Source organism: Peromyscus maniculatus, chromosome 23, assembly GCF_049852395.1.
Source record: "Peromyscus maniculatus bairdii isolate BWxNUB_F1_BW_parent chromosome 23, HU_Pman_BW_mat_3.1, whole genome shotgun sequence".
In the NCBI taxonomy this organism is placed as follows: Eukaryota; Metazoa; Chordata; class Mammalia; order Rodentia; family Cricetidae; genus Peromyscus; species Peromyscus maniculatus.
Genome location: NC_134874.1, coordinates 26314871 through 26334629, shown reverse-complemented (window position 1 = coordinate 26334629; position 19759 = coordinate 26314871). Strand labels below are relative to the sequence as shown.

The following is a 19759-nucleotide window of genomic DNA, read 5'->3' as shown; positions in this document are numbered from 1 at the left end:
GCCCCAGGCTTTTCTCCAGGCACAGAGAGAGGCCCCTTGGCAAACGGGGCTTGGTGGGAATAGCTGGGAAATGGGAGCTGGAGAGCCTGGAGAGAGAGGCTGCCAGAGCCGGGCGGCCAGACACTTGGATTATGAATTTGGCTGAGTCTTTGGAACACAGGGAAAGGAAGCCTTCGGCATTCCTTTGGGGGCCCCTCTGGCCCAAGGAACGGAGCTTGTGGTTTCTCGGTATGTAGCCGTGATTAGAAGGGGATTTGTCTGTGAACACTGGACTCCCTTAATAAGCGTGTCAAAACGGACACTTTGGGGGCAAACCCAAGAACTCTGGGGTAGGAACCTTCCCAAACAAGCCCATCTGGAGATACTGAGGCTTGTTTCTGGGTGAGAGGATGATGGGTAAAAAGCCAGCATCCCACCAGGAGGCTGAAGCAGCAGGATTGAGATCTGGCCTGGGCTACCTAGTTGAGACCCTGTCTCACAAAAGCAGTCAGTAAGGGGCCTAGGGAGATAATTCAGTCGGCACAGTGCTTGCTACCCAAGCATGAGGTCCTGAGTCCCGTGCCCCGTAATCCACATTAAAAAGGCAGGCGAGGGAGCGCCGGAGTGGTGGAGACAGGTGGGTACCTGGGACTCACTGGCCAGCCAGGCTAGCCGGCACAGTCCGGGTAAAAGTGAGAGACCCTGTCTCAGAAATCAAGACGGGGCCTGGGAAGATGGCTCCGTGGTTAAAGTGCTCGCTTTGTAAGCATAAGGACTGGAGTTTGGATCTCCCCACCCAGCCAGAAACCCACAGAGATGCCAGATGCAATGGCCCACCTGTAATTCCAGCCGAGGAAGGCAGAGACGGAGAATTCCTCAGAGTCAGGCCACATTGTAAGACTAGCCATATTGATTGGGAGAGTCTGCCCGGATGAATAAAGTAAAACATCATCAAGGATGATCCCCCGACATCAAACTTGGGCCTCTGCATGCATGCACAGACAGATGCATGAACACCCACATGCATGTGCTCCTGCATGCATGGAAAAACATGCATATACATGTACATACCTGTGAGAAAGGGGAAAAAGAAAAAATTCTGGAGGCAATGTACTCAAGATTAACTTCGGCCTTGACACTCATGTACATACACAAGTACACTCGTACACACACACACACACACACACACACACACACACACACACCATGCTGGCACCACTGGAGCCTTCCTTTCTGGCCCCAGAAACAGCTCCAGGGAGCCACATGGTGCCCCCTCTGTCCCAGCAGGTGCTGGAGGAGCTGGAGTCCTCCCTGGTGTTGGAGGGGCTGGCATTCCTGGTGGTGCTGGAGCGATTCCCGGGATTGGAGGCATTGCAGGTAATGTTTCTCCCAGCTGGAGGGTGGAGGTGTCTTCGGGGGAGCCACGGGGGCAGAGCCTCACCCTCTGGGCCTGTCTGTCTTCCTAGGCGCCGGGACTCCCGCAGCAGCAGCTGCTGCAAAGGCTGCTGCTAAGGCTGCTAAGTATGGTGAGTGTCCCCTGAGAAGCAGCAGGCTTGGGGCTCTGCATGAACATGGGAGAGCCATGAAGAGGGGGAGACTTTGCCTCTGATTACCTAGGGCACTCTGACCTTCTCCAAAGGGAAGCTTTTGTCCATCCTGGTCACTCTGCCTGGAAGGAAGCTCTTACCCTGCATGGACTTTGTAGAGGAAGAAATGCTGCCATACAGCACCTGCCTAGAATCCCCCAGTGAGGGGCTGGGGTGGTGTGGCTCAGTGGTAGAGCATCTGCCTAGAATCCCCCAGTGAGGGGCTGGGGTGTGGCTCAGTGGTAGAGCACCTGCCTAGAATCCCCCAGTGAGGGGCTGGGGTGTGGCTCAGTGGTAGAGCCCCTGCCTAGAATTCCCCAGTGAGGGGCTGGGGTGTGGCTCAGTGGTAGAGCCCCTGCCTAGAATTCCCCAGTGAGGGGCTGGGGTGTGGCTCAGTGGTAGAGCCCCTGCCTAGAATCCCCCAGTGAGGGACTGGGGTGTGGCTCAGTGGTAGAGTGGTAGCATGTGCAAAGTCCTGGTTCCAATTCCCAATACTGCAAAATAAAACATGATAACAAAAGAACAAAAACAAAACACACACACACACACACACACACACACACACACACACACACACACACACACAAAACCACAGCCTAGGTGCCTAAGGCAGATATTTTGGTTTTTCTCTGGAATTGATTTTGTTCTTCCCAGCTGCATATCCAAACTAGAGGTCTCTCTGGGCTCCATCTTAGTCCATCTCCAGTTCTCTGATGAGTTGGATCCTTGTAGAGAAATCACCAACCCATCTGCATGTGATGCTGCACTCAGCATCTGGACTGTGGTCCCAAAGCTGACCTATACATCTGCCCTGGGAGGCCTGCAGAGGTCCCCACAAGGCTCAGTCTGAGACAATCCTCTTTCCATCTACAGGAGCTGCTGGAGGCTTAGTACCTGGTGGACCAGGAGTTAGGGTCCCAGGTGTTGGGATCCCAGGTGTTGGGATCCCAGGTGTTGGTGGCATCCCAGGTGTTGGTGTTGGTGGCATCCCAGGTGTTGGGGGCCCTGGTATTGGAGGCCCAGGCATTGTGGGTGGACCAGGTAAGCTGGGTTCTGTGTGTGCACACGCGTGAGTGAGTGTGTGTGTGTGTGTGTGTGTGTGTGTGTGTGTGTGTATGTGCAATATAGAGTATTGCCAAGACTTTGGGTGCTCCCTAAGTCTTATTCATTCATTCATCTATACATACTCTTGACCAAGTCTAATCCCCTCCTTTTTTGGACTATGACAACCTTCTAACTAGCTTCCAGCAACAGCAGCCTCTCCAACTTCCCTCCTAACTGACAGTATGCTGCCGAGGCAGGAACCGTGCCTTTCATTAATATGCCCCCATCCTTAGCTAAGTCGGTTCTCTCAGTAAAGGAGAGATAGATGAGTCAGTGGACAGACTGGTAAATGGTCAAGTGGGTAGCCATAGAAGTGGTCGTGTAGATGAGCAGTTAAACTGACCAAGGAGAGAGTGAGCAGAGGCTGAATCAATATAAAAATGAGTGAATACATGGGCTAAGAGTAGTGAGGGAAGATGCATCAGTAGATGGAAAAGCAGATAGGCATGCAGGTAGGAAGCTACATAGGTGCTTCAAAGAATGGATGCAGGAATAAATACATCGATACTTGGGTGCATGCGTGGATGGTTGCATGGATGCAGGAGCAAGTAGGTGGCTAAGGTGATGAAGAGACAGATAGGCAGGCTGATTGACAAGCTGATGAGTACATGGGCAGGTGGGTATGTAGGCTATTGATAGACGGACAGGCAGATGGGTGGGTAAGCTGATGGGGAGATGGATGCAACAGCAGGTGACTAAGTGATAGATACATGGGTTTCCATCTACTCATTCCTCCATCCTTCCATTTATCCATTTATCCATGCATACATTTATCCATCTACTTATCTTCCTAATCCATCAATCTACAAATGGACAGAGAGTTAATGGGTAGGTGGGTGGAATGAGATCTAAGGACAGACAGCAGAAGGATAAACAGAGATGGGATAGAAGATGAGTGGATGAACAAGTATCTCAGCTCTACAGATAATAAACAAAGATGGAGTAACAGGTAGACCGAGAGGTATACGTTGACCATCTCTCCTCCATTCTCTCCTGGGCAGTCTTGATCCCTGTCCCTCTTGATCTCCCCAGGGGCTGTGTCACCAGCTGCTGCTGCCAAAGCTGCTGCCAAAGCTGCCAAATATGGTGAGTGCCCTGGCCATCCCTGTACCGGCTTCCGCTGGCCCAGGGAAAGTCCCAAACAGAGCTACTTGGAGCCATTGGGTCCCAGGATAGATTGTGTCTCTCCAATTGTCTCCAACTATGAAGCCATGCTGCTGAGCGATAGGGCCATCCCAGGATGGCATCCCCAGTCTATATAGTGTCCCTACCCTTCCATGCTCTGGCTAAAGTCCTCTCAAACGACAGAAGTAAACCCACTCACTTCTCCATAACAAAGCGATGCTTTCCCACACACCCTGGGAAGAGAACCAGAGAAGACTCATACTTCATGGAGGAGACTGGTCCGGGACCCCAGGAACCCCAGTTTCCTGTCCTCAGGGACCAGCTTAAAGGAAGCATACATCGCATCCTTTCTCCCAGCCAATGAGCATCCTTCCAGAGCTTGCCCAGCCTCACAGGAGTCTCTTTTCATTGGATTCTTTCTCCTCCACAGGAGGCAGAGGTGGAGTTGGCATTCCAACATATGGAGTTGGTGCTGGGGGCTTTCCTGGCTATGGTGTTGGAGCTGGAGCTGGACTCGGAGGTATTCTTCCCCGTGAGCTTTAGTTCTATCTTTGAGAAGCTGGGGGAGAAGGAGCAGGGCTCTCGAGTCATGCAGGGAGTTGGAGAGTGGATGTGGGTTTGGGTGTGCTATGGAAGGGAGAGGTCATCTTCATAGCCTTTAAGGGCAGGGAAAGCTATGGTCGTTGCTCAGCAGCAATCCAGGCAAAAGAGCACCCATCCATCTATGTTTCCACCTATCCATCAGTCCACCCATTTATCTATCTGTCCATCCATCTATCCAACCATCTATCTATCAATCCGTTATCCATCCACTCGTCTATTTATCCATCCATCTACCCATTAATCTATTGCCTATTCATCCATGTATCCATCCACCTAGTCATCTCATTTATCCACACATCTATGCATCATCTATCTCCTGTTCATCCATTTATCTACCCATACAAATACACATACGTCTATCCAGCCATCTGTGTATCCATCCATTTACCTATCCATCTCTCCATGTATATATCATCCATCAATCTATTCACACACCCATCCATCCATCTTTCTAACTACATACTACTCCCCTGCCTGCCTGACCACCTGTCCCCCCACTACTCCGCCCTTTTGACCCATCTATCCATGTACCCACCTGCTCTTCTCTTTTCCTTGCAGGGGCAGGCCAAGCAGCCGCTGCTGCTGCCGCCAAAGCTGCCAAGTACGGTGAGTAGCGTTGCCCTGTCCGATGCCCTTCTCTCTAGGCTCTAAGCGAGGGCAGAGCAACCTCACACTTGGGCCTCCAGGGCCAAGATGCAAATCCACAGCCCCCATCTGCCTTCTAAGGCACGCTCAGCTCTTCCACCATGGCCATTTGCTATTCAGACTATTGGTACCTTGTTCACCAGCTCACTCCAAAGGAGTGTGTTGAAGATGCTAGGCAATCCTGCCCCCCACCTCCCTCTCCATGTATCCATACACACATACACATATACATGTGGTTGGGTGGGTGGCGGTGGATAAATGGATGGATGAATGGATGGATGGATGGATGGATGGATGGATGGGGTGAACACTGGTGTTTATTCTTCTCTCCTCCAGGTGCTGGTGGAGCCGGAGGCCTGGGAGGCCTGGTGCCAGGTGCAGGAGCAGGAGCAATACCAGGTGTACCGGGCACTGGGGGAGTGCCAGGTGAGCTGTGTTCCCCATCCTGAGATGGGCTTGTATGGTCTTATGGGATTGGGGCTTGGCATTTTACAGATAGGAAAACTGACCCCATTTTACAGATAGGAAAACTGACCCCAGAGATGAGTGGGGAAGAGGGGGACCCTTTCCCCTAAAGTAGTTGAGTGAGGGGGAGCACTCTGTAGGGACCCTGTTGCTGATCTCTGGCAAGCCTCTCCATACTGTGGGAGTCTCAGCCAGCTCTGTGAGAGATCCCTGGGTCACCCAGAGTGGAGTGATCTGCCTTTTACTCTGAGGCATGTCTAGTTCCTTACCAACAGAGGACCCTTCGCTCAGGTGACCGTAGGTCCTTTCCCATACACCAGTCAGAGGTCAAAGGGAGATGATTCGAAGACCTTGGCATTCAAGGACGCCCTAGTCATTGTTCTCCCATCGGAAGATTTCTCTTCTGTATCCCTCCCCCGACACCCAGGAGAAAACTGCCCTTCTGTGTTTCTTTCAGAAAGGAGCTAGGGCTGGGAGTGTGGCTGAGTGGTGGGTAGAGTGTTTGCTGAGCGTGCAGAAGAGCCTGGGTTCATTCCCGGTACTGCAAAGAAAGAAGGGGCACTCGGTGGGTAGAGAGGCACTTGCAGCCAAGCCTGACTACCTGAGTTCAAATCCTGAAACCTCCATGTTGGAATGAAAGAAATGACTCCCACAAGTTGCCTTCTAACCCCCAAATGTGTGCTGGGGAGCATGCGAGCATGCACACACACAAATAAATAAACAAGTGTGAATTTTAAAAGGAAAGCGAAAGGATGGAGATGGTACGGGGACATACACATCTGCATTGCAGTAAGTGTAAGGACCAGAGGCTGAATCCCCAGAAACCACATAAAAGCCAGTGGACATGGCGGCCTGCCTGTAATCTTAGCATGTGGGAGGAAAGACGGGGACTCCCCAGGGCGAGCTGGCTAGCTAGAACAGCTGGAACAGCAGGCTCTGGGTTCAGCGAGAGACCCTGCCTCAAAGTACAAAGTGCAATCAGAAAGAAGACAAGGGTAGCGAGGTGTGGTGGCACACGCTTTTAATTGCAGCACTCAGAAGGCAGAGGCAGGCAGATCTCTGTGAGTATGAGGCTAGCCTGGCCTACAAAGCAAGTTCCAGAGCAGCCAGGGCTGTTAAACAGGGAAACCTTGTCTTGAAAAACCACCAAAAAAAAGGAGAGAGAGAGAGAGAGAGAGAGAGAGAGAGAGAGAGAGAGAGAAGATAAGGAGGACTTGTATGAATAGTGTGATTCTTGTACTCATTTATACAAAGAAATCTGTTAAAAATCAAATGCGCCGGGCGGTGGTGGCGCACGCCTTTAATCCCAGCACTCAGGAGGCAGAGGTAGGTGGATCTCTGTGAGTTCGAGGCCAGCCTGGGCTACCAAGTGAGTTCCAGGAAAGGCACAAAGCTACACAGAGAAACCCTGTGTCGAAAAACCAAAAAAAAAAAAAAAAAATCAAATGCTCCAAAACAGATCTGTATATTCAATACTTCCTTAGTTAAATCCCCAATAAAACATTTGTAAATGTGTGTGTGCACATGTGTTTAAAAATAAGTAAATAAAAGATAAGGAAGGGGTCATTTCCTACAATTACTTGGGGTACAGGTGCTGCTAGGAATTTTGTACTTAAGAGCATCCCAAAGAGGGCTAGAATCACCTCTCAGCTCTTCGCTGAAGCCCAAGCAAAACAGGGACATGTCCAGGTGGCCAGCAGGGGGCGTCAGCAGCACCATGTCTGAAGCCCAGGCCACCCACCTCAGCACCCTTCCCTGTCTGTCTCCAGTGTGAGGCCATGGCACCCAGAGAGGGATACCCATGGTGGACTCTGGAGGGGATATTGGACATCATCTTATGCTCCCTTTATCCAAACAGGAGCAGGTACCCCTGCAGCTGCAGCTGCTGCCGCCGCCGCCAAGGCAGCCGCCAAAGCGGGCCAGTATGGTAAGTTGTTCCCATCTGTACCTGACCTTCGACCCCAGACCATAGCCTTCTCACATCTCCTGCTGAGGAGCTAAGGGTGACCTTGAACTCCTGTTCCTCCTGCTCATGTGCTCTCATGTGCTGGGATTCCAGGCATGTGCCCCCAAACTTTGTGCGGTGCTGGGGGCTGGAACCCAGGGCTCCCAGCATGCTAGGTGAGCACTCTACCAACTGAGCCACACCCCCAGCCCTGAGTATGGGCTTTTCTCATAGCTTTTAGCTTGCCCTCTCCCTTTTAGCAGTGTAAGTCTGCCAACCCCTCCATGACCCTGCCTCAGCCTACTTCTAAAAGCGCCTGGTTCCCCAAGTCTAACTAGGGCTGGTCCTCTTCTGAATCTCAAGCTAGATAGAGTCCAGCCGTATCCCCTTGAGGGGCTACATTCCTCTTGCTTTCTCTTGGTAGAGGTCAAGTTCACTCCAATAGCCCCAAGGATGTATACATTTCCTGGACATAATTAACAGAGGGTGCTCTACTTGTAGGAGCTCAGCTGGGATCCAGTCATGTCCTGGGGGTTGGTGACACTTGGCCTTCATGAATTTGGGAGCCAGGCCTGGTGGTACTGGCTTGTAACACCAGCGACTCCGAGAGCTGAGGCAAGGGCACTGAAAGTTTGAGGCCAGCCTGGGAAATCTAGTGAGACCCTGTCTCAAAGTAAATAATAGAATAATGATAAAAAAAAAAAATTGGGGACCTTTTCACCACCATCAGTAGAGCCCCTGCCTAGAATCCCCCAGTGAGGGGCTGGGGTGTGACTCAGTGATAGAGCCCCTGCCTAGAATCCCCCTGTGAGGGGCTGGGGTGTGACTCAGTGTAGAGCACCTGCCTAGAATCCCCCAGTGAGGGGCTGGGGTGTGGCTCAGTGGTAGAGCACCTGCCTAGAATCCTCCAGTGAGGGGCTGGGGTGTGACTCAGTGGTAGAGCACCTGCCTAGAATCCCCCAGTGAGGGGCTGGGGTGTGGCTCAGTGGTAGAACACTTGGCTAGCATGTTCAAAGCCTCCCATTCACTCTCTAGTACTAAAAAAGCAAAAAGTAAAACAAACAACTGAAATAAACTGCTTGTCCTTCATCATCCTTAAGCAAGCCTCCAAGGTGTCCCTGTCCTTCAAAAGGTTACAAACTACTAAATTTACTTCTGACTTTTATTACATAAGAGCAAAAAGAAGCCCAGCAAGGGATAGTATCTGCCCCAAGATCACACAGCTAGTCTTTGCCAGGGCTAGGAAGAGAACCCACAGCTCCTAACTCATAGCTGTGGACTCTTTTCATCAGCTCCTGCCCTCTTTCTTTGGGCCATGATTATAGATAAGCTCCATGATTATAGAAGCTGTTCCTTCTCTTGTAGGTTTGGGCCCTGGCGTTGGTGGTGTTCCCGGTGGAGTCGGTGTGGGTGGAGTTCCTGGTGGAGTTGGCCCTGGTGGTGTTACTGGTATTGGAGCTGGTCCCGGCATCGGCATTGGACCTGGTGGTATTGGTGAGCTATGGTGAATGAGTGGGTGGGTCTGGGGGTTCCCTGAAGCCTCCATGGGCGCCATCTTCAATGTCCTTCCTCTCTCTTCAGGAGCAGGGACGCCGGCTGCTGCCAAATCTGCTGCTAAGGCAGCCGCCAAAGCCCAGTACAGTGAGTGCACCCCCTCTCCTGTCCCCAGCCACGTAGCCAGGACACACGGCCACCGGAAACAACCTCTCAGATGCATCCTTACCGTCTTTAGGTCCCCACGGCACCTAGCAGAGGGCTCGGAAACACAGACCCAGCAAAAGGGAGACCTGGGCTCAAGTCTTGGTTCTCAAGATAGCTGAGTGACTTCCGGGACTCCTTTAGCTTATGTATCAAGTGTGGGAGTCAGTGGCATGAGGGCACACGGAAGGTCACTAGGAGAATTTCAGAGATTCGGATGAGGGTGTGGTTTAGCTGGTAGAGCACTTGCCTAGAGTGCACGAAGCCCTGGCTTCCATACCCAGCATTGCATACACCAGGCATGGTGGTGCATGCCAGTAATCCCATCCCAGCAATTGTGAGATAGAGGCAAGAGGACCAGAAATTCAAGAGGGCCTTCAGTTCAAGTCCAACCTGGGCTACATGAGACCCTTGGGTGAGGGAGAGTATTAAATAGATTCCTTCAAAAGCTGGGAATGGAAGTGCACGCCTCTAATCCCAGCACTCAGGAGGCAGCCACAGGTAGATCTCTATGAGTTTGATGCCAGCCTGGTCTATAGTTCCAGACCAGCCAACACTATTTAGTAAGACCCTGTCTCAAAATAATAATAATAATAATAATAATAATAATAATAATAATAATAATCATGGACTCTGGGGTGAGTCAGCAGATGAGGACAAAGCTGGGTAGGAGGCTGCTGCTCCTTGGGGACCCCTTCCTTTGGGGCCTGACTCAGCTCCTGAGGCAGGACACCCCTGCAGGGACACAGGCCCTATTAGCTACAACTGCTTACTTCCTCTTCTCTTCAGGGGCTGCTGCTGGGCTTGGGGCAGGTGTCCCTGGATTTGGGGCAGGTGCTGGTGTCCCTGGATTTGGGGCAGGTGCTGGTGTCCCTGGATTTGGAGCTGGAGCAGGTGTCCCTGGATTTGGGGCTGGAGCAGGTAAGGAGAATTCTAAGAACTGGATAAAGTGCCCTTGAGCTCAGAGAAAGAGGGCCTGCTTCATCCCAGGACTCCATCCCTATGTCCTTACAAAGCATCCATTAGATGTTCCTGAGCAGGCAAAAGCAAATGGGTACCAGGTAGGCAGTTCAGGGCCTGTCATCTGAGATTCTCGGGAGGCTGAGACGTGAGGCTTACAAGTCCGAGGACAGCCTGCTCTATAAAGAGCCTGTATAACTTTGTGAAGTGCTATCTTAAATAAATGAATGAATAAATTGATGAACTAATTAATTAAAAAAAAAAACAGGGTCTAGTACTGTAGCTCAGTGGCGGAGCATCGGCCTAGAGTTCCTCCATAAGAGGGTGACCAGATGGCTCAGGGTAGAACACCCTGCCTAGCATGGGTGAGGCCGTGGGTTTCATTTCTAGTAACAAGCAGAGGTGGATGGAGCGAGTGGGGGAATCAGTGAGGGAGGGACCGGCCAAACAACTCCAGGGTGTGAGATTTTAGAGGGAGGTGTATGAAGGCTGCAGACTGATCAAAAGCCCCCTAACACCCACAGAAGAAAAGGTAGAAGTCTCTTCCTCCGGGCCAGTCCAGATAGCCTTCCAAAAAAAAACACACACACACACACACACACACACACACACACACACACACACACGCTCTAGGACAGTGATTCTCAACCTGAGGGTCACGACCCCTCTGTTACAATTCATAACAGTAGTGAAATTATGAAGTAGCAACAGAATAATTTTATGGTTGGGGTCACCACAACGTAAGGAACTGTGTTCAAGAGTCGCAGCCCTGGGAAGGTTGAGAATCACTGCTCTAGGACAAGGGGGCCACTAGGAACCCCAGTTCTTCGTCATGTGGTCGCTGAGCCTCGCTCTGGGCCCAGCCTTTATACTGGGCATAAAGAAGACAGAGAGAGATGAAGGAAAGAAACACAAAGCTGGCCCTCAAGGAGTCCTAGGTGAACAATGTCAAGATTAAATACTAGAACCCTATATCTACAAGTAGGACCTCCCGATTGGAGTGCCATGGAGTTTCCAGGCTTAAAAAAAAAAAAAAAAAAATCTAAGTAGGAGAAGTCAGGGTGGGCTTCCTGGAAGAGGCAGCAGAACTCCCAGGTACAGAGCTCAGCAGCAGACCTCTCTTTCCCTTTCTTTTTTTTTTCACAGTCCCTGGATCCCTGGCTGCATCAAAAGCTGCTAAATATGGTGAGTGCAGCCCACCACCTGCTCCCCTGGTCACCCCCTCCCCCGCCACCCACCACCTGCTCCCCTGGTCACCCCCCCTCCCCCGCCGTCCCCCAGCCTCGAAGTGTGGGGCTGAGCTGCTGCTCAGCACAGAGAAAGGCTACCTAGGGGACGTCTGAATGACAGCCACAGACCTGACACCTGCCTATGGACCCCTGTGTCAGTCAAAACCACCTGCCGTGCCCAGCATGGGGGTCCACACCTGTAATCTCAGCTCTTGGAAAGCCAGAGGCAGGGGGTCACCGTTGGCGACATGGAGAGTCCAAGGTCGACCTAGGAAACCCTGTCTCGCTCACAACTGTCCGATCTCCCAGCCTCACTCTGAAGCTGACAGTTTTCTTGGTGCAGGGGGCAGGGGCGGGGGGTGGGGGGGTGGGGGGGTGTCTTACTGATGCTGGTCCCACAAGGCTGGGCAGCTTCAGCCTCCTCTCCACTCTTTGGCCTGTGGAGTTGTGAATATTCCTTGTGCAGGCATCCCCAGGCCTCCTCCTCTTCCTCCTCCTCCTTTCCTGTCAGCGTGACTTCGCCCAGCACTCGCCAGCCTGGAAGACGTGGCAGACCCGTCTGCCTTGCCACTTGGCGCTCTGGCCAGACCCACACTGTCTGTGACCCCCACATTCCCAGCCTCCTAAAGAGCCAGGGGGGGGGGGGATCTGCCAGGGATGCGCCAACTGGCTGCAGTTTGTCTGCTTGAGGGCCAGTTTCCACCTCGGAAAATCCCTCAGCTACACACACACACACACACACACACACACACACACACACACACACACACACAGAGTCCCTGGTCACCCACAGCTCTCTCTCAAATTCCTTGCTGGCTGCCCTTGGCCTTTGTCAACAGACATTGCCTAGGGAAACACACAAGGACTCTCTGGGAGGGCAGCCACTGGGTCGTCTTCTGCCCTTCAGACCTTGAACGTGAAATGTTCAAAACCCCTCCTTGGCCTCGACCTTCTCATCCGAAAACTTGGTGTGGCTGCTGGGCATGGTGGATCACACCTGTGAAGCCAGCATTTTGAAGGCTGAGGCAGGAGAATCTCAAGGTCAAAGGCAGCATGGGCTAAATGGCAAGAGCCTGTCTCAGAAAACCAATAAAAAGAGAGGTGACTGTGTGGCTCAGAGGTAGAGCACCGCCTGGAATGCCCCAGCTGAAGGCGTGGCTCAGTAGGAGAAAGTGCTTGCCTAGAATCCTCCAGTGAGGGCCTGGGAGTGTGACTCAGTGGTAGAGGGCTTGCCTAGACTCCCAGAGGCCTCTCCTGCCTTATGGCCCTAGGGCATGAACACATCTTTCAGACACGGGGAACTGAAGGCAGGCATGTTGGCACAAGCCTGTCATCCCAGCAGTCTGGAGGCTGAGATGGGACAGGTAGATCATGAGTTCAAGGCCAGTCTCTGCAACTTAGTGAGGCCCTATCTTACTAGGAGAAAATTTTTGAAAAGATAGAAGGAGCCAGGTGGTGGTGGCGCACACCTTTAATCCCAGCACTCAGGTAGCAGAGGCAGGTGGACCTCTGAGAGTTTGTGGCCAGCCTGGTCTACAGAGTGAGTTCCAGGACAGCCAGGACAGGGCTCCACAGAGAAACCCTGTCTGGAAAAACCAAAAGAAAAAAAAGTCCCAGGCATCATAGCACATGCCTATAAATCTCAGCACTTGGAAGGTGGAAGCAGGAAAATCAGGAGTTCAAAACCATCCTCAGCCACACTGAAAACCAGCCTGAGCTATAAGTAACCTGGTCTCAAATGAATAAACAAAAATATAGGCACTGACCCCCAGTCCTCTTTCCACAGGAGCAGGAGCTGGAGGCCTTGGAGGTGTTGGAGGTCTTGGAGGTGCTGGTGGCCTCGGGGGCCCTGGGGGTCTTGGTGGGGCTGGTGTTCCAGGTGGTGTAGCAGGTATGTCTTTCTATCCCAGCAATGGGCTGGCTGGGGATCGAGCCTGAGACCGAGAAGCAGTCCCTCCTGAGTCCCTCTGTGTCCCCAGGAGCGTCACCTGCTGCCGCTGCTGCTGCTGCTAAAGCTGCCGCGAAGGCCGCCCAGTATGGTGGAGCCGGCGGACTGGGAGCCGGTGGACTCGGGGCCGGTGGACTCGGGGCCGGTGGCCTGGGAGCCGGTGGCCTGGGAGCTGGTGGACTTGGGGCCGGTGGAGCAGGCCTTGGAGGTAAAGAATGAGTGAGTGAGGTATATGAGAGAGAGAGAGAGATACTGAAGCCAAGTGTGATGACGAACACCTGTCACCCCAGCACTAGGGAGGCTAAGGCTGGAGGATCATGGGTTGGAGGCTAACCTGGGCTGCACAGTGAGTTCAAGGTCAGCCTAGGAGATATTAGACCCCATCGGAAGCAAAGGGGTAGAAAGCTTAAGCAGGCAGGAGCCAGGACTGCCTGTTGACATAGAGGTACCAAAACCCATCTTCTCTCTCTTTCAACCCATCAACTATTACAGGTGAGGGCTTATTAGCATAATGCTGGTCGGACCCATTTCTCAGACAAGAAAAATCAAAACTGGAGAGGAATTACTTCCTTAAAGTCTCTGCTACCATGGTGGATCTCTCTCTCTCTCTGTCTCTCTCTGTCTCTCTCTCTCTCCCTCCCTCCCTCTCCCTCTCCCTCTCTCTCTCTGCTATGTGTCCCCAACCGTGTCCCCTACCTAAACTAGCCTGTACGCTATGTTCCCCAAGACTGGGCATGTAATAGCAGCTTAATATAAACTACTGGAGAGCTGGAGAAATAGCTCAATGGTAGTGCATTTGTCTAAAATCTGCCAGTGAGGGGCTGTGGGTGTGGCACAGTGGTAGAGCCCCTGCCTAGAATCCCCCAGTGAGGGGCTGTGGGTGTGGCACAGTGGTAGAGCCCCTGCCTAGAATCCCCCAGTGAGGGGCTGGGGGAGTGGCTCCATGGTAGAGCACTAGTCGAGAATCCTCCACTGGGAGCGGGGTGTGGCTCCGTGGTAGAGTGCTTGCCTTGAATCCCCTATTAGTAAGCTGCCCGAAGCATTGCTCAATGGTAGAATACTTGCATAGCATGCATAAGACCCTGGATTCCATCTCTAGCACCACACACACACACACACACACACACACACACACACACGCACGCACGCACGCACGCACGCACGCACGCACGCACGCACGCACGCACGCACAGGCTATCAGAATGATGGATGTGAGAAGGAGGAGGTCTGATGGAATGGTGGGATGCAGGAGGACAAGGTGGGATGCAGGAGGACAAGTCCGGCAGATGCTGATGAACAGATCAGCTAAGGGGACCTGAGTGGTGGAGAGAGGTGGCTTTCCTGAGTCCTCATGTGTCTGTTTCCTCTAGGTGTGTCCCCAGCTGCAGCGGCTAAAGCGGCCAAATATGGTGAGTTTCTGCCATACCCTCCCCCTCCCCAACACAGGCTTTTACCCCCATCACCACCAGCCACACCTGCCCAGCTCATGGTACCCCCAAAGGTCTTGTCCACGATGTCATCACCACCACCCCTTGCGTCTCATCCTGACACCCCCCTGTCCTCTCCTCAGGTGCTGCTGGCCTTGGAGGTGTCCTTGGAGCCAGGCCATTCCCAGGTGGAGGTACGGCCCGCTCTGGTGGTGTTCTTGGCTCTGCCTGGCTCTAGGGACAAACAATAGGGTTCCGGACACCGACTTCACAAGAGGACCCAAGGCTGGTGATGGACAAAGCAGTCTAGGACAGGAGACAACTAGGGCCCACAACTAAGGCACAAGGCGCCACACAGGCATATGAGACAGAGACAAGGTTAACTAAGAAAGTGACCTCCAGGCTGGAGAGGGGGCTCAGTTAGTGGAACACTCACCGGGCAAGCATGGAGACATGAGTTCAATTCCCCGGCACGCATGTAAAACTTGCAGGCTGGGGAGATGGCGACTGAGGGATGGGGGGGGGGGGATTGCTGGCCCAGCTAGTGTTGCCAAATCGGTGAACAAAAGGTTTAGCGAGAGACCCTGCCTCAAAATGAAAGATGGAGAGCAAACACACACACACACACACACACACACACACACACACACACACACACACACACCACAAAGAATTGTTGCTTCGGTAGGGCAAGGCAATGGGAAGGAGCTGGTCCCAGACATCAAGGCTAGGTGACAAGGCCAGAACATGGCCTGTCACTGTTCATCACCAACCCCAAATTTCTCCTGCAGGAGTGGCAGCGAGACCTGGCTTTGGACTGTCTCCTATTTACCCAGGTATGCCCAAGTGTCTTGCCCCGTGGCCCTGTTCTGGTCACAGCCAGGCCCTTTCCTCTCCTCTGCTCCATTTGCTCAGAAGAGTTGAACTAGACTCTATGGTAGACCCCAATCTAACCTAAGGACACTTCTAAGGACAGGGGACATGACACCAGCTTTTCTAAAGCATCTTTCAAGTCTCTCGGGGTCCCTGTGGGTCAAATAGCTTCCTTACCCTACTTCTCCTTAGGCAACCTGAGACTCAGAGACCACTAAACACTGTTCCAAGGTCACACAGTGAGCAGAGATTGAGCCAAAGGCTCCTGCTGCCCAAATCCAGGACTTCTTATATCACATGTCCTGCTCCAATCAGGGAGGGCATGGTGGGCTCCCAGAGGTGTGCCCACACTGACAGCTCGTCCTCTTACTTCACAGGTGGTGGTGCTGGGGGCCTGGGAGTTGGTGGTGAGTGTGCAGCAAAAAGATGTCTCATACACATGTGTTGGTGGAAGGATCTTAGTTCTGGGGGAGGGGGAGGGGGGAGGCAGAGGGGAGTGAAGCAGAAGGATGAAAATCGAAGACTAGCGTGGACTACAGAGAGTTCCAGAAAACTTGATCAACTTAGCAAAACTCTGTCTCAAAGTTTTTCATAAACATTTTTTTAAAGGGCTGATGATGTAACTCAATAGTAGAGCACCTGCCTAGAATCCCCCAGTGAGGGGCTGGGGTGTGGCTCAGTGGTAGAGCACCTGCCTAGAATCCCCCAGTGAGGGGCTGGGGTGTGGCTCACTGTTAGAGCACCTGCCTAGAATCCCCCAGTGAGGGGCTGGGAGTATGGCTCAGTGGTAGAGCTCCTGCCTAGAATCCCCCAGTGAGGGGCTGGGGTGTGGCTCAGCAGTAAAGCACTTACCTAGAGTGCACTGGGCCTAAGTTCCATCCCTAATACTACAGAGTTTGGCTCTGGGGAGAAGGGTGTGGCTGGACCAGAGGTGGGTGTGCTGATTGGCAGGGAGGTCTTGGGAGTCTACAAAAACAGGGCAGAGCTAGTACAAGGTGAGGATGTTGGAAGAGGTAGGGGAGTCCAGAATCTGCCCCATCTCATCCTCGGCTACCACCCCCCCCCCACAGGAAAACCTCCGAAGTCCTATGGAGGAGCCCTTGGAGCCCTGGGATACCAAGGTAAGTAGAGACTCCATTCCTAGGGAAGGAAGAGGCAAAGTCAGAGGTCAAGGTCTCGGTCCACCAGCCTGGGCTAGGGGACAGGCACATCCAGTGCAGATAATCAGATCTGGGAGCAAGCCTAGGACCCTCCATGCTCACCTTTGGTGTGACCTGGACTTTCCTGCCCATATTTCTTAGCTGTTGCCCACCCTCACCTGCACAGAGGAGCCTAGGACTTAAAAGCGACTTTGAGGACTTCCAGGATGGGCCATCTCCATCCTGGTGCCACCAGGTGGCGCTAACAGGCCACCTCCCGACCCCAGGTCATCTAGCGAGCGCCAGGTTTGCTGAACAGTGAGGGCTTCCCAGCACTCAGGAGGCTGAGGCAGGAGGATTGTGAGTTAGAGGCCAGCGTGGACTCCATAAGGAGACAATCTCAACAACCCCACCCCCATACAAAGAGAGAAAGAGAGAGAGAGAGAGAGAGAGAGAGAGAGAGAGAGAGAGAGAGAGAGAGAGAGAGAGAGAGAAGCAAAGGGTCTGCTGAGGACATAGCTCTGTTGATAGAAAGAATACTTGCCTAGCATGAGCTAGGTTTCATCCCCAGTACATCATGAAACCAAGTAAGATGGTGGATGCCTATAATCTAAGGACTCAGAGAGGTAGAGACATGAGGATCAGGAGTTCAAGGTCATCCTCAGCTGTATACTTGAATTCATGGCCAGCTTGAACTACATGAGACACTGTCTCAAAGAATGAGAGGTATAGGAAGGGAGGGAGGAAGGCTCCTTTTAGATTCTCTAAGCCTGGGATGGAAGCAGACAGAGACAGGGCATTCAAGGACTCAAAAGGCAGCCCAGAGGGACCAAGCTAACAATGGCTGCTTGTGCCTCCTTCCAACCCAGGTGGGGGCTGCTTCGGGAAATCTTGTGGCCGGAAGAGGAAGTGATCTTCTGGAGACCCCTGACTCGCGACCTCATCAACGTTGGTGCTACTGCTTGGTGGAGAATGTAAACCTTCTATGACCACCCCCTACTCCATCCCCCTGACCCCACCTGGGAGGGGACAACAGGCCAGTGGCCTTGGAAACCCACAGGACAAGGAAATCAGACAGCAGCGGCCACGTACCCCTAACCAGAAATTTGCCCCCTACATCAGAGGCCAGGGCGGGTGCCCCATCTCTTCCCACCCAGGAGCTCCCCCACACACAGTCTCCATCTCCAAGGGAAATTGGTGCTACATGTTGGTGCTTCTTTTTCGTGGGGGGAGGGAGGAGGGAAGGGTATCCCAGGGGACCCTCCCTTCCCTAAACCCCTCTATTAAGATGGTGCACACATTTGTTGGGCAGTCCCACCTCAGCCTGTCCACCAGGAGCCATCCCTGGCTGCATCCCATTGGTACCCAAATGCCGAGAGCCTTGACGCTGGATTTGAAGACACAGTCCCTCTCTCTTTGGATCCCTTGGCCCTGTCTCCCTCTGCCAGTAGCTATTTCCCACATCTGGGACACCTTGGAGTCAGAAGGCTCCCACACTGGGAATAGCCCCCCTTGTTCTTGTGGAATCCACCCGCCCACCCATTCATCCATCCATCCATCCGTCCATCCCAACTGCCTAGTGCCACTAGCTGACTGGGCACACCCACTATCAACCTGGTTCACCTGTCATGGCAGCCTGTACCCTGTTTTTTCCACCCCCGCCACACACCCCAAATGCTGGCCTGGGGTGCAAGGGGTTGTGCGGGCTGGGGCAGGACTATCCTCCCCACATGCAGTACTGTATCCCCCATCCCTTCCTGGAGCCACTCTCTTACAGAGCATGCCCCACCACCCCACCTCTTTGTGTTTCGCTGTGATAGATCAATAAATATTTTATTTTTTGTCCTGGATATTTGGGGATGATGTTTGATTGTTGGTGTGCTCTTTGGGTCTTATTTTTATGGTTAATTGGGGAAAAAAGATCTTTTCTAATCCGAGGAGCTGTATCCTCGGGAGAAAATTCATTTTAATCGCTTTGATATAACTCTGGATAAAACACACATTTTTTTTAAACAACAAAAACAAAATAAGAAAAGAGAATTAACTGCTTTAGAAAAGACTAATAAATGAAAACCTTTTTAAAGGAAATTGCCTTGGGTTTCTTTGGTTTTTGTGTATGTGTTGGTGCGTGTGCAAGCACACACAGGTGTGTGTAGAAACCAGAGGACAACCCCAAGTGTTACCTACCAGGGCCTGTCCACTTTTCATTCGAGACATAGTCTCTCCTTAGCCTGGGACTCACCAAGCAGGCTAGCCTGGTTGGGCAGAGATCTCAGGGTCCTGCCTGTGTTTGCCCCCCACCCACGTCCCAAGAGTTCAGATTGTAAGCACTCACCACCAAGTCCTGCTTTTTCCCTCTGTACATGGGTTCCGGGGAATGGACTAAGATCACCATGATGCACAGCAAGCGTTCTGTCAAATGAGCTGTCTCCTCCACCACCTGTGTGTTTATCACCTACTTTCAACATCTGGTCCAGTGGTAAATTGGCTTTAATGTGAAGAACATCCACTGACTGGGATATATTGAGGAGGCTGTTGACCCAATTCAGCTGTTGTCACCTGGGGATATAGCTAAGCAGGTGAGCTCCTGCCTAGAAACCCCCAGTGAGGGGCTGGGGGTGTGACTCAGGGGTAGAGCACCTGCCTAGAATCCCCAGTGAGGGTCTGGGGTGTGGCTCAGTGGTAGAGCACCTGCCTAGAATCCCCAGTGAGGGGCTAGGGTGTGGCTCAGCTGTAGAGCACCTGCCTAAAATCCCCCAGTGAGGGGCCCTGGACTTGGCTCAGTGTTAGAGTGTCTGCTTGTAGTTCTCCAGTGAGGGCTGGGACTGGGACCCAGAAGTGGAGACTCAATCCCAACACTGGGTCGGGGAAGTGGGGGGATAGCTAACTTAAGAACTCTCAGAAGGCCATTGAGGTCCATGGATACCTATAAGAGGGCTGCAGTGAAGGTGACCCAGCTTTTCCAAGAAAGTGGCGAAGGAGATCCATCCACCCATGCATCCTTCCATTATTTCAACCAGGAGAAAACAGAAT

At 52.6% G+C, this 19759-nt stretch overlaps 1 protein-coding gene across 1 annotated transcript in view; it reads left to right on the top strand.

The window, feature by feature from the left end:
* The window catches only part of Eln (elastin), a 38805-nt gene extending 20229 nt beyond the window's left edge, over positions 1-18576 (top strand). The window contains exons 17-36 of the mRNA XM_076560328.1: positions 1267-1356; positions 1446-1505; positions 2439-2606; positions 3702-3755; positions 4225-4314; positions 4956-5003; positions 5379-5468; positions 7366-7434; positions 8818-8946; positions 9034-9093; positions 9940-10071; positions 11257-11295; positions 13126-13230; positions 13319-13495; positions 14658-14696; positions 14858-14908; positions 15506-15550; positions 15965-15994; positions 16658-16708; positions 17596-18576. Of these exons, the coding sequence (XP_076416443.1) occupies positions 1267-1356; positions 1446-1505; positions 2439-2606; positions 3702-3755; positions 4225-4314; positions 4956-5003; positions 5379-5468; positions 7366-7434; positions 8818-8946; positions 9034-9093; positions 9940-10071; positions 11257-11295; positions 13126-13230; positions 13319-13495; positions 14658-14696; positions 14858-14908; positions 15506-15550; positions 15965-15994; positions 16658-16708; positions 17596-17639 (1571 nt within the window). The 3' untranslated portion in view covers positions 17640-18576. The remainder of the gene's footprint in view (positions 1-1266; positions 1357-1445; positions 1506-2438; positions 2607-3701; positions 3756-4224; positions 4315-4955; positions 5004-5378; positions 5469-7365; positions 7435-8817; positions 8947-9033; positions 9094-9939; positions 10072-11256; positions 11296-13125; positions 13231-13318; positions 13496-14657; positions 14697-14857; positions 14909-15505; positions 15551-15964; positions 15995-16657; positions 16709-17595) is intronic.
* Positions 18577-19759: the final 1183 nt, after the last annotated feature.